At 39.1% G+C, this 14,626-nt stretch overlaps 1 protein-coding gene across 5 annotated transcripts in view; it reads left to right on the forward strand.

The window, feature by feature from the left end:
- Positions 1-14,626, forward strand: part of rreb1a (ras responsive element binding protein 1a) — a 56,245-nt gene that overhangs the window by 30,874 nt on the left and 10,745 nt on the right. For 3 of the 5 annotated variants that reach the window (XM_067377287.1, XM_067377286.1, XM_067377288.1), the window contains 4 exons: positions 4,875-5,000; positions 5,623-5,852; positions 10,134-10,223; positions 10,455-10,618. In XM_067377287.1, the coding sequence (XP_067233388.1) occupies positions 4,877-5,000; positions 5,623-5,852; positions 10,134-10,223; positions 10,455-10,618 (608 nt within the window). In that variant the 5' untranslated portion in view covers positions 4,875-4,876. The remainder of the gene's footprint in view (positions 1-4,874; positions 5,001-5,622; positions 5,853-10,133; positions 10,224-10,454; positions 10,619-14,626) is intronic. The other 2 variants (XM_067377289.1, XM_067377290.1) reach the window with 1 other exon arrangement.

The raw sequence follows: 14,626 nt of genomic DNA on the forward strand, positions 1-14,626 counted from the left end.
CAGACCCCTCTCCTATTTCTCAGTTTAACCACAAAGTGCTTTTTTTGAGCAAACTAACCCCTTTTTCAACCTTCTTTCATTCAGGAAGAACTTCTGTCTTCTATCTTCATCCTCTCCCTTTCTAAAAGCCATTCAATACCTCTTCCCAGCAGGTAACTTAGAACAGTGAACGGATTGGTCGCTCTATGCGATATCTATCTGTTTGCTTTTGAAGTGCATGTGTCACTTTTGTCAGTTTGGCTTGGAGCTATTGTCAGCCATCCTCAACATGCCCAACCCACCTCAGCTCTGTCATTTGCATCCCAGAAGCCAGACCAATACTTTAATAAGAGCTCCTACTGAATGTTGGCTAGAGGCATCTTAAAAGGAAGGAAAAGGAAGTTCTTGTAATGCCAAGGTTTTTGACGAAATTGCACCTTGGTGACTTGAGTTTTTGGCTAGATGTGGATGCCTTGGCTTTAGGCCCAAGTTTTTAAGGTAAATTTAGATTAGGAATGCTTCTCCAATAAATAGTCAGATGCTATTTGTACTGTTTGGCAGTGTCATATGTGCATCCCGTGGTAAAGTAGAGTGAAGGACAAGCCGTTGACTGAATTTCAGTTGTCGAGCTGAAACCAACTTTTTGCTTGAGCTGATTGGCCAGGTGTGTAGCATCACAAATGTGTTGGCCATAAATGATAAAGCAGTGGTTCTTAAACTTTTTGACTAGGATGAAAGAGGAAAAGCAGTGAGGGACAGATGGAAGACAAAACAAGATGGAGAGAGAAAGAGAGAGGGAACAGCAGAGGCATTCTTGCTTGCTCGGTTTGGCACTGTGTAAGGACTTTTCCACCCTTGTGTGCTTCTGACTAACTCAAAAACACTCAAGAAGCTCACATACAGTCATACATACACGCAAACACATCCTTAACATATTATATGCTCATAGTCTCACAAAATCATCTCTACTATCCCAGAGTTTGTCTTTTGTTTGACTTGTTTTAACAAGGATGTGCAAGAACCTCTTTCTGTCTTGTGCGTGTGTGTGTGCAGGATAGTGAGAGTGATGGGTGGGAACAGATGTAGTAACAGCAGCCCCCCAACTCCCTCCACCCCCACTATCTCCCGGCAAAGGAGCGAGAATCTTATGACAAGTACAACTCTGTCTCACTCACACTCGCCCCAAACCCCCACCCCAAATCCTTGCACAACTCGAAACCTGCCCTGGTGTTGTGTAATCCCTTGTCTTTCTACCTCTAATCATCAACAGAACCCAACAGTATCTCTCTTGACTTTCCACACCCATCTCTACGAATACAGGTTTTCCCTCCTTTCACTTTTCCCACTGTGATCTTCTTGTTTTCAGTGTCTTTCTGTTGTTCTCTTCAGTACATAATACTAGAGTCTCCCCCACCCCAATCATCAGCAGCTCATCTTGTCTAATGAAGGGAAACTGATATACAACCATGCTTTAGTGTGATTGGTGTCTTGTATACAGCTTCCCTTCAATGCATCCTAAGTTATCAGATGATGCTTTTCATTCTTGTAAAAGGTTTTTACTGACACTTGCATTTAAATTTTACCAAAAAACACTAAAGAACTGTAGAAATTCTAATGTAAAAACTCATGAGTTATAGAAAGTAATAACATTTACCTTGCACATCGCAATCATTATTTTCAAAAAGTTTTACAGTTACATTTTTGGCGAGTCATGCCACATGACCTGAACTAACTTGCCTTGTCATAAAAAGGCCAAATTAGCTGATATCTTAAAGGGTTAGTTCACCCAAAAATTACAATAATGTCATTTATTGCTCACCCTCATGTCTTTCGTTCATCTTCGGAACACAAATTAAGATATTTTTGATTAAATCCGATCAAGGCTCAGCTAGGCCTGCATAGACAGCAATGGTACTTCCTCTCTCAAGATCCATAAAGGTACTAAAAACCTATTTAAATCAGTTCATGTGAGTTCAGTGGTTCTATCTTAATATTATAAAGAATATTTTTTGTTAGCCAAAAAGACAAAAACGACTTTTCAACAATATCTAGTGATGGCGGATTTCAAAACACTGCTTCAGAGCGTTATGAATCTTTTGAGTTAAATCAGTGATTTGGATTGCGTATCAAACCACCAAACTGATGAAATCACGTGACTTTGGCACTCCGATCCACTGATTTGATTCGTAAAGCGCTGAAGCTTCAAGAAGCAGTGTTATGAAATCGGCCATCACTAGATATTGTTAAAAAGTCGTTTTGTTTTTTGCCGTACAAAAACTTTCTCATCGCTTTATAATATTAACGTAGAACCAATGTACTCACATGAACTGATTTAAACATGTTTAGTACCTTTATGGATCTTGAGAGAGGAAGTACCATTGCTGTCTATGCAGGCCTTGCTGAGCCATCGGATTTAATCAAAAATATCTTAATTTGTGTTCCGAAGATGAACAAAGATGAACAAAAGACATGAGGGTGAGTAATAAATGACATTATTTTCATTTTTGGGTGAACTAACCCTTTAAGATATCAGCAAATTTGGCCTTTTTTTACAAGGCAAGTTAGTTCAGGTCATGTGGCATGACTCGCCAAAAATGTTACTGTAAAAACTTTTTGAAAATAATGATTGTGATGTGCAAGGTAAATGTTATTACTTTCTATAACTCATGAGTTTTTAAATTAGAATTTCTACAGTTCTTCAATGTTGTTTGTTAAAAAGTGTCCGAAATCTCATGGGTAAGTACTACATTGGATGAGCAATGAACTTCATGACTGTTAAAAAGGCCACAAGTCTGCAGATGTCCTCTCTATGACATCATTTTCTATTTTCTTTTTTATTTGTTGTCACTACAGTGAATTTTGGTTGATGAATGCACTTGTCAACCCCCACTTTGGTTATTTTGAGGAGTAAAGACTCAGAAGGAGAGCTCTATCCGCATTTAGCTGTAGTTGTACAGTGGCTAATCAAGCAGGGCGTTAGGCTAGCAGGCTGTTTTTGGAGGAATTTGGTTTACCTCCATTTGGCTACTAGGCATATGTGAAGTTTCACTTATTGGTGCAGAGTTGGCCACCCCTGATCATATCTACGATGTTGTTATGGTCCAGCCAACAGGAGATCCTGTCGTCCAACTGCCTCGTCACACACCCAGACACACACACACACACACACGCATTCCCTTATCCTCTCTCCAAAAGAGGAAGCAGCCCAGACCGCGGAGGAGCTTCCTGTGTGGTTGTGGATGGGAAATGGCAATTAGCAAAGAGAGAATCTTTCGCTCGCTCATTCTTTCTCCATCTTTTTTGCCCTCCCAACTCTGGCTTTCCCATTTTTCCTCTTGACAACAACTCTCCTTCATTAATTTTAACACATTAGCAATCTCTTTTAGTCATTAGCACACTCATGAACTCGCCATCTTAAAAGTACCGCTTAGAACCCCCCCGGCTCATCCAGATTAGCATCTACAGCCATCTGCCAGGCTGACACCCACCAAAGCAGAGATGTGCCTGTGTGGTCATGTGTAGTTGTCCGAAAATTGGGTAAAACCAGTCATAGTTTCATAGGCCACATTCATAGGCTCTATTCAGTTTACCTATGATCAGATTTGATTTTCTTACCATGGCTAGGAAAGTTATAAGTTGTGCTTATTTCACAAAGATTTTGGATGTCAAGAAAGGGAAATTCAGTGTTAGTGTAAAGCCCTGGGTGTACTTTTTTCGTGTGTGTGTGTGTGTGTGTACACTATAGTGTTCAAGCACACTCGAACGCACAGCCTTGGAAAGTATAATTCATTTGACTCGTACGCATACACAGACTTTAGACGCATACACAGTTTTGAGCAATTTCTTGCCACGAGTTACAACTCGTGTAAATATATTTGTATTCTTTCATGTTAGAGTTGTGCAAATGGGTGCACTTTCTAACCTCTTCACAAAATCTCTCATCTGTGTAGGCCTCCATTGTCGCTGTAGCTTGCATGCGTTCCGGTCTGTTCTGTTTATGCAGTTTTTCTTTGACTACTTTGTGAATGGACGACCCCAGGGCACAGTTGCCACCTTGTGGATAAACTAATTACTGAAAAAAAAAAATGAAATGCACATGTGCAACCTGTGCGTACAAGTATGCACGGTTACCAAAATCCATACAGAACGCGCATACTCTTCTAATGGCGAAATTCGCGTACGCTGACCCTTGTGTACGTGTAAAAAATGAAGTATACTTTGGGCTTTAGGGTTCCTTTACAGAAAAACATGAACAGACACAAACACGAGGCACAAGCAGTGGAATGGAAAAAACGCAAGAAGAAAAACGTAATAGAAGAAAAACGGTTGTTCAACTAGCGCATGTTTAAATGGAACAACAATGAAAAGTACCAAAGTGGAATGTAAAAACATGTTTTGTGTGAACGGCTTCTAAGTTTGGAAGTAGAATACAGAATGAAACTTCAGAGTTCATTATGACGTCAAACTTTGTGGATGATAACTCTTACACACGTGCGTTCGCCATACTTGTGTGGTCATGAGACAAGCAGACACTGCCTCTCACTTGTGCTCTCCAGACAGGTGCTGGAGCCATAAAGCACCAAGAGAATGTGTGTACTGTGCCTCAACTAGAGAGCACACATCATGTTCTGCTGCCTGGGAAATGCCCTCTGTAGTGTACTCGCTGAACAGTTTTCCATTCTCATATCATTCCTCTTTTGATTTAGCCCCCAGATGCTTTAGACAAGGAAGCTGTTCTCTAACTAGCTGTTTTCTGCTCATAAACATAGATGATTTTTATCATTGATGATTTTATGAGATTTTATTACGAGACTAATTGAATACAAGCTTGACTTCCAGTGCACTCAGAGCACCCTTGGCTTATCTGCATGCGGTTTTCTTTTTTCTCTCCATAGTTATGGAAAATTCAACGGAGGAGACGAGAACAGAATCCGCAAATTGTACCCTTACTGGGGAAGAGGTGGAGCAAAGCGATGATGTCCAGAGCCCCGCCCCCACAGAAACACAAACAACACACACAGGTAGAAATCTATCCATCGGCCTGTCTATCTATCTATCTGTCTGTCCGTCTATCCATCGGTCTGTCTGTCCTCTATCTATAGTTCTATCTATCTACCTGTAGTTCTATAGTTCTTTTGTTTATTATCTATCTATCTATCTATCTATCTATCTATCTATCTATCTATCTATCTATCTATCTATCTGTCTATCTGTCTATCTGTCTATCTGTCTATCTATCTGTCTATCTGTCTATCTATCTATCTGTCTATCTATCTATCTATCTATCTGTCTATCTATCTGTCTATCTGTCTATCTATCTGTCTATCTATCTGTCTATCTATCTGTCTATCTATCTGTCTATCTGTCTGTCTGTCATTCTATCTATCATTCTATCTATCATTCTGTCTATCATTCTATCTATCATTCTGTCTATCTCTCGTTCTATCTCGTTCTATCTATCTCTCGTTCTATCTGTCGTTCTATCGACCGTTTAATCTACTGATCATTCTATAGATCGATTGATCATTCTATCTATCGTTCTATCGTTTTATCTATCAACCTACCTATCTACCGTTCTTTCTATCTATCGTTCTATCCTTCTGTCTGTCTGCCATTAATACAAAGGAATTAAAACATCCACAGAGGGTTCTGCCAGTGTAGAGGAGGAAGGAAATGAATGGGAGAATGGACAGAATAGAGCAGATGGAGAGATCCATGTAGCCGATGGAGTGGACTTGTCTTCCATTAACTCCATGATGAACACTGTGATGAAAACACCTCAACTTAACGGCGGAGTAGACTCCGGCCACACCACGCCCAATAAGGTGCCAGTCAAAAGCCCCAGCACCAACCGCAGTGGAAGAAAGACCCAGGTAAGAGGGTATGAAGAGTAAGGGCGAAGGTCACATACATATTTCCTAAATCGAATACAATCAGAAAATAGGAAGTGTCATGTATATGTGGATTTACATGCATACTTGCAATTTGTATATGTATAAAACAGGAAAATAGAAGTAAAGCAATGAATTAAGTTTCTATATTTTTATAAATGTTTCTTAGTATTTTGGAAAACAGATGCAGTGTTGATGTCCTTTTATCATCAGAAACAAGAACTGTTTTGGGTTCTAAAACAGAAAATATATTTAGAATCCAAACTAAACACAGAATGTTTAACACTGAATCATAATCTCAAAAAACAAACAAAATCAAGTCATACTGACTCAGTCCCCAAATGAACCAATCAAACGAGCCTTGGCAGTGTCCTTGGCTGCATTCCAATTAGCATACTTATACTATACAAAAGTTTGTACTTTGCTGCTGATGAGAAAGTTGATAGTTATGAGTATGTAATGAGACAGTATGCTACTGTGGCTTACTACCACGTCATTAAAATTGCATCTTTGCACAATGTTTGTTTTTTGCATATAAACGTTAAAATCTAGGTATATTCATCACCTTAAAATTCATTATTACGTTAGGTTAATACAATCAAACTCCACTATGTCATCTAGGCACTATTTTTAATTTACTATAATGGATAATGGAACACACTTATCCTAATCTTGGCACACAATTTTGGATTTTTAGTGAACCGGGATACAGCACTAAATAAGGAATATCTGGTGCATATACACGTGTGTTTTTGTGGTTTGAAAGTGGTACAGGAGGGAAGGACTTTATGGATGCAGCATCCTGTTTTTAAATGAAAAGTGACAAATGGTCTTCTGGCATCTCAATCCACCTTTTGTCCATACGGCTGCATCACATGGCTCCCATTAGAGCATGCAATTCATCCCTTAACACTCCTGTGTGGGGGCAACAGGTGTAACTTTTAACCCCTTAACACTCCTGTGGAACTCTGGGGGGAGTTAAGTCTCTGAAGTTTTGGATCCAAACCACCCTTCCCCCTTTAGAGTATTCCTTCCCCATTTGAAAAACTCACCAATCAGAGCGTTGTATTTGGCAATTTTTGCCTGGAGGACAATAGCTATAAAGTCTCATAGTCTTGCAGTAAAGGCTGTGAGTCATATCTAGAGACCAAAATAGAAATTTGAGGGTGGGATCTTTTAGCCTGTAAGCAGTGTTTCACCTGGAGAGGCTGTAGCCTAGTTCTCAGGCCTCTTTCACTCCTTTTGAGGAAAAGTAAAGAAGCTTACATTGAGTTGTGTAATTTACTGGATTAACTGAGCATAAAGAGACACGCCAAAGTGCAGCACAAACGGGCTCAGACAAAACCAGTGAAAAAAGTTGCTAACAGGTGTTACCTCAGGTGCACCTTATGAATTGTAACCATGGAAAAATGCATAACAGCAAATCAATTACATCCTCTTTTTGAATCAAAATGTGGAGATCATCCTTGGAAGACTACATTTAAACACTTTTGAACCATCTCTTCTGCTCACCAAGGCTACATTTATTTGATCAAAAATACAGTAAAAACTGTAATATTGCGAATTTGCGAATTTTCGGCATCATTACTCCAGTCTTCAATGTCACATGAATGTCAAGAAACATTTCTGATTATTATCAATGTTGAAATAATGTTGTGCTGCTTCATATTTTGTGGAAATTCTTTAAAGAATGGAAAGTTCAAAAGAACAGCATTTATTTGAAATAGTAATCTTTTATAACATTATTAATGGCTTTTTCTGTCTCTTGTGAGCAATTTAATGTGTCGTTGCTAATTTTTATTAATTTTTTAAAATTTCTTTCAAAGAAAAAAACCTTAATTACCCCAGACTTTTGGTCGGCAATGCAATAACCCAATTTATGCCCTATTAACTTTAAGCAGGTCAGTATGCCTGAATTATAACGATTAAATAAAAGGTACTTCCTTATATGATGAAACTGTTACTCCCAATTAAGGTCAAAAAAGCAAACATTGTCTGTGAATGACACTTCCTCTCATAACATGCTGAATGGTAAATACAGTGAGCTTTAGCAGTTGGCTCTCGCTGGTCCTGAACTGAAGCCAAGAAAGTCATAAAAGAAAAACAAGCTCCACGCCAGCGTGCCATCAGAGGAAAAAGGAAGTGCTCTTCTCTTCCTAGAGATGTTTTTGAAGATTCCAGTCTAGTTGAACCTCTTGTGTGTTTTGTAGTTCATGTGGGCGTCTATTTAGAGCTGAATTAGTGATGACCCATGCGCCTTCTCTGTTTTTATATATATATTATGAGATATCTACGCACTTATTTTATGACATCATATCATAAGTATATAAGGCATTTTGTCATGTGACTGCATCAGATCTGTTAGAACAGGAACTGGTCTCACTGAATGGGGCAGTGCCGCTATGTTCAGTTAATGATCTGCCGTACTGTTGAGAGGAAGACAGCATGCGTGGTGTCAGTTTACACAGATTTCCACTCAAGGTAAAAGAGGAAGCAGTTCTCACTCCTTCAAGATGCTCTTCATGAAATACACAAACTCTCAAATTGATTGTGGTCCATATTCAAAAGGTCTGCATATTTGGTACAGTGTTTGTGCCCGGCAGTTGTGCAGCAGTGACTGATGTAGCTCTTGAGGTTGAGCAAGTGTTTATTTAACAGAGTGAATTTAGCTCAGTATCTCACACATACAACATGTTCTGACAAGACATTCAAGGTCAGAAGACAAGGCATCACTCCCTGCCTTCTGCATATGGGTTTTTACCCACGCGCTTTAAACGATGGCGTTTGGGGTTTAGCTTTGAGGTTAATCTACTCTACACTTTAAAAAAAATAGTTTTTTTTTTTTTTTTTTTTTATTATTGGCATTGATGGTTTTAATGAAGAACCATTAGCATCCATGGAACTTTTTTATTGCTCAAAAGGTCTTCACACTAAAAAAGGGTGTTCTTTTAAGAACTGATCACTGACAGGTTATTTAGGGAACCAAAAATGTTTCCCTTTCTTTAGGGAACCAAAAATCCTGGAATGTTTTCCTCAAAAACTTTAATTTCTTTTCGACTGAGGAAAGAAAAACATAAGCATCTTGGAGGACATGGGTGTGAGTAAATTATCAGGAAATTTTAATTATGAAGTGAACTAATCCTTTCATGGCATCACTGCAAAGAAACCCTTTTGGAACCTTTATTTTTAAGAGTGTAAATTTGAAAAGTTTGAAAGATATTATTATATATTTTTTTTTTGTTCAGGAAACCACATTAAAGTAATCAAAAGTGAGAGTAAAGACTGAAAAAGAGTGCTGTTCTTTTGAACTATTCATCAAAGAATACTGCAAAAAGTACCAAGTTTGCTCAAAAATGAAGCAAGCACAGCTGTTTTTAGTAACACTTTACAAAAAGGTTCGTAAGTTAACATTAGTTAACTACATTAGTTAACATGAACTAATAATGAACTGCACGTCTACATCATTTATTAATCTTTGTTAATGTTAATTTCAACATTTTACTAATACATTATTAAAATCTTGTTAACATTAGTTAACTAAATTAGTTTGAACTAACATGAACAAACTATGATCAAACTGGATTTTCATTAACTAATGTTAACAAAGATTAGTAAATACAGTAACAAATGTATTGCTCATAGTTAGTTCATGTTAGTTAATACATTAATGTTTAACTAATGAACCTTATTGTAAAGTGTTACCCTGTTTTCAACATTGATAATAATCAGAAATGTTGCTTTTGCTGCAAATCAGCATATTAGAATGATTTCTGAAGGATCATGTGACACTGAAGACTGGAGTAATGATGCTGAAAATTCAGCTTTGATCACAGGAATAAATTATGTTTTAAAATATAACATTTTTAAATACATAATTGTAATGTTTTACAGTATTACTTTTTTTTTTTTTTTACAGTGTTTTTGATCAAGACTTGATGAGAATAAGTTATTTCAAAAACATTCAAAAATGTGGGGTTGGTTTTCTTTTTTAGTGTTACTGTATGTTATAGTGTACTCAGAAAAAGTTGACAAACTTTTAGCAGATATATACTTTTGAAATATTTGTTTTTAAACAGACTCTGGTGTGTATCCGAGTCCTGAAAACAGCTTTCGTGCCAACCAGACATCAAATTTGCGTCTGCACCAAATCTCTGCTGTGAAATTGCCTTAAAACACCTTTTGTTACATAATATAACACAATGCTGAATGTATGCTATGGAGATTTATAACTCAGACATTTTGCCTTGTATATATTTGTTTCAGGAAGCCAAAGATGACAGCGGGTGTATTGTTTGTCCGCTGTGCGATAAGGGCTTTCAGACCCAACACCAGCTCACCATGCACATCCGCCAGGTAACATGCACACCTAATTCATTTGTTCAGTATACTGTTGCATACCTGTTAATTTTTTTAGGTCTGTATGCAAGTCAGCAAAGATGGCATAAAGTCAAGTACCAGTTGTCCAAGTATTTTCAGAACACGCTTCGTCAGACAACCTGGGAGAATTAGACAATATATTGAAGAACTTGGCCTATAATGTTAATTAGCTTATTGAGTTAGCTGACCCAAATTTCCTTTTTCCAGCACAACACCGATAGTGGGAATTCGGACCACTGTTGCAGTATCTGCGGGAAGTCTCTGAGCTCGGCTAGCTCTCTGGATCGTCACATGCTAGTGCACAGTGGAGAAAGACCTTACAAGTGCACTGTGTGCCATCAGACTTTCACTACCAATGGCAACATGCACAGGTGAGTCCTGGTTTTCAAACAAAATTATTTGCATTCTGCAGATGGGACACATCAAAAGATGTGTCCCTTAGGTTAAAGATTCTGGCACACCAGAATTGATCTTGCTTTAACAGGAGATTGAATTTCTCAAAGACAACATGAAACTGCACCCATTTATCCTCCATGATGTAATGAATTTATGAGGAAAATGGGAGATTCAGTTGGAAATAATGTAGTATTGGGACTTTACATTGGGAAGTAATTAGATTTCGATAGGGGGTGAACATTTTTTGGCTGTAATGCTATTGGTTAATTAGTTTTTTTTTTGTTTTTTTGCCCATGAGGCCTTGGTTATGTCAGTAGATTATTTTGAGTGTTGCTTTTTTAAATAACACTTTTTAACAATTTAATAACTACTCTTTATTTAATGAATTCTGATGAATTGTGCATTGATTAAAAAAGTTAATTTTGATTTCATGTCTATCCGCTAATAGTCTAATTATCCATTTATTATTTTGATTGAGGATTGAGTTTATAATTTTACACACACACACCTTTGTGAACTGTTGATTATTCAAATTCAGCTTGTCTTAAATGCAGTGACCGATAGCTGTGAGTAAGATGTGTCTCTGAACATGTGTGTGATTTAAGGGAAGGGAGATGTGCAGGAGTAGCACAGACATCCGCCCTAATGTGTCGTCATACCTTCTGCTTAAATACTCATCAATGAGCTGTAATCCCAAGCTTAGCATTGACTTTGTGTCTTAGAGGATTTAATATGTTTGTTTGTGAGCAAGCAAAATAAGTCATATGCAGTTATTTTATGTTCCTTAATGGGTCAGAATTTAAAACATGCAGACCCAAGTGGTAACTAGATATTTACATGTTATGAAGAAATGTGTGTGGTGCAAAACATGCCACCATGAAGATGGGGTGTTCTAGGCGGTTGCCAGGGTGTCGCTATGGGGTTGCTGGGGTGTTCTATCTAGGGTTGCTGATGTGTTCCAAGTGGTTGCTAGTGTGGGTTAGGCTCAAATGTTTTAAAGAGTTGGTTCACTCAAAACGTAAACAGTGTAGGAGAAGCCTTTACAGTGGTATTTAAATTGCTGTAGACATTGAGGAGTCAGAGAGCTCTCGAATTTCATCAAAAATATCTTAATTTGTGTTCTGAAGATGAATGAAGGTCTTACAGGTGTGGAAAGACATGAGGGTGAGTATTTAATGACAGAATTTTCATTTTTGGGTGAAACCCTTGAAGTGGTTTCTAGTGCATTGTTATGCAGCTGCAAGGGTGTTCTGAGTGTTTTGGTCTTATCAAGCAAGGTAAGATGTAAATGAGAACTCAATGCAGTACTGGCTGCTTTCTGTTTGTGCGTTTTGGGTGTTTGCGCACAGATTGCCACTTCACAGACAGTGCCCAGTACTGAATTGAGTTCTAAGATGAGTCTTATTGCACTTGAATGGCTGATCATAGGATAGGCTTATGTTTGGACCGTCCGTTCTCTCTCGCTTCTCGGAGCAGGTGAGTGGAACTCAGATAGTGTGATCATATACTGTAACGCTAACAATGCTGTAAATTGTGTTACATATTTTAACCCGTTAAATAGAAATGATTAAAGTCGGCATGAAATCTAAATTGAAAATTCTTATTTTTTTAATGGAATATTGTAGTATTTATTATCAATAATTTATCCGTGCACTTCATTATTTTTTTTAAATTCATGTGCCCTCATAATCTTTCATCAAAAACATTAACCTCCCCTCCCCCTTCAAAACGACTCATCGTCTCTTCCTGTCACATTCTATGGCACGAGGGAGGAGCTATCTGGAATTGCCAGCAGAGTGAAGTATGGGGTAAATGCTGTCGCTGGAGAAAGCTTCACTTTATAGAGATTAATGCATTAACCACCGCTGATGCCAGTCATTGGGGTGGACAGTAACCTCAAACATGGAAAGGAACCTGAGGACACGCCCACTGGAGCAGAGCAAGCGACCGGAGCATTTTTAGATGAATTCCTATGGAAGTTGAGCGTCACACTTAACTTGCGCGCAAGCATAAAGGCCGGAACACACCAAGCCAACGCCGACGAACTAGTGGCGACGAAAACTGAGACTGCGGGGTTGGCTCACGTCAGCAGCGTCTGTGTCCAAAGTTGCCCTGACACACCAAACTAACGCTAGACAGTCGACGGCCAAGTAGCACATCAGTTCTGCCCCTGCGTGAGATGAAATGCCTTTCCAAACTAGCAGGTGGCAGTATCTGAACAGCCAATCACTTGGCCCAACGGACCGACGAGCTCCGACACCGATTCAACATTTCGAGTCGGCCGAAAAAAAGCCAACGCGGACCAACTTCAGCTGACGGTGCGGAACACACTGAGAAAACTTAGTCGGCCGATGAACAAAAACCACCAGACAGCCGACTGTCGGCTTGGTGTGTTCCTGCCTTAAGGCTCAACTTCCATAGGAATGAACCGAAAACACTTGCTCTTACCCGCTCGCTCAGCGCCAACAGACACGCACCATCAGTCTCTTTTGCGCGCGGTCTCTCGCTGTTTAGTGCCGTTAACCGTCCTCGTCATCCTCAATAAATAAAGTTCTTACAGTAACGTGAGGGTGCTCGGAGCGAGTCCGGTGGAGAGAAATCCCCCACAACTCTCATTTCAGATGCCGTTTCACTCGGATAGATGTCACAGAAGAGAAAATAAAAGACAATCGCAACCTCCGTTTCATGCCGACTTTAAACGCCGAAATGAATGCGTTATTGTTGACAGCACTAATAATTTAAGAAGTTAAATTTCACAGAGATGTATGCTGGGTTTTTTAGAGAAGTGAAAGCTTGTTGGTTGATTACATCCCTTAGGCCTCACCCTTTCTTTGACTGCGTTGAAGAATTGCCCAGAGGATGAGTGTGCCACAGAGATAAATGAAAAGGCGTTGGTTTGTTTGTGTATGTTGGTGGTCATATACTTGTGCTGCCGCTGGGGTTTGTCAGCTATGTAGCCTTGCTCTTGTATAAAGAAAGAGAGCTTTGCAGGAAGTGAAGGGTGACTTTAAAACACCTCCCCCACCCGTCGCTTCCCCTAGTTTTGGTCATGGTATCTTCTCCCAGCAGGCCTTGCTGATGGAGGAGGTAAACATGAACTTCCTCCCAAGGTTGTAAAGGTTGATGGTGAAGTGCATAGTGTGTATTTGTGGACAGCTATTAGCAGTTGTTAAAGGCCTGCAGGGTAAGACAGCTTGTATGGATGCTCTGTAAATTGCAGTTATCTGGTAGTAAGCAGAAGTATAGTGAAATTGTAGGGCGGAATTGGAATTATTACACAAACTTTGATTTTCATGGAATGTGCGGCTGTGACGGATGTGAAGGGAATCTGTTTTTACTGCATCAGCTGTTACTGTCCTGATAACATTTCCTCATCTTTATCATAGTCTTTTTTTCTTACTTGTCGATCTGAATTTTTTTCACATTGTTCTCATCTTACAGGCAAAAATTCCCATCACTCATGTCTTTAGCACAAACAGTGCTGGACAAGGCACATGCCAAAGTTTAATTGTGATTTGTTGTGAATTACATAATGTATGTTAGAATCTTTGACTACATTCAGTTCATTTTTTGCTCTCCATTGTAGACATAAAAACCTGAAAAAATATTTGAGCAGTGTGAGAAAGTGTTTTTCCAGTACTTAAATAAGTTGACTGATAGTTTTGAGGCCTCATGCATGTCCATGTAGTTGGCAAGGAGGCAGCCATCTTGTGCCAAAGCATCACATGGTTAGAGGGGGGCTGGGAGGAGAAGGAGGGAGTCCCTGTTGCCATGGAGAAAGGTCACAACTTCACAGAAGAGAGTCAGAGTGCGTTCTGATTGGCTGCTTTTATTTGCTTTAACTCCTTCAGTCTTAGTTATACCACTGAACGGCCACAGGTTTAAAGGGGGTGCCCTTGCTGTGACATTGCTTAGAAAAGAGGTAACTTTCTGACACCACAGTGCCCTCTGTCTGTGCTCTGCGGGAGCACGATGGAATGCTT

This window comes from Chanodichthys erythropterus, chromosome 23 (genome assembly GCF_024489055.1).
Source record: "Chanodichthys erythropterus isolate Z2021 chromosome 23, ASM2448905v1, whole genome shotgun sequence".
Lineage (NCBI taxonomy): Eukaryota > Metazoa > Chordata > Actinopteri > Cypriniformes > Xenocyprididae > Chanodichthys > Chanodichthys erythropterus.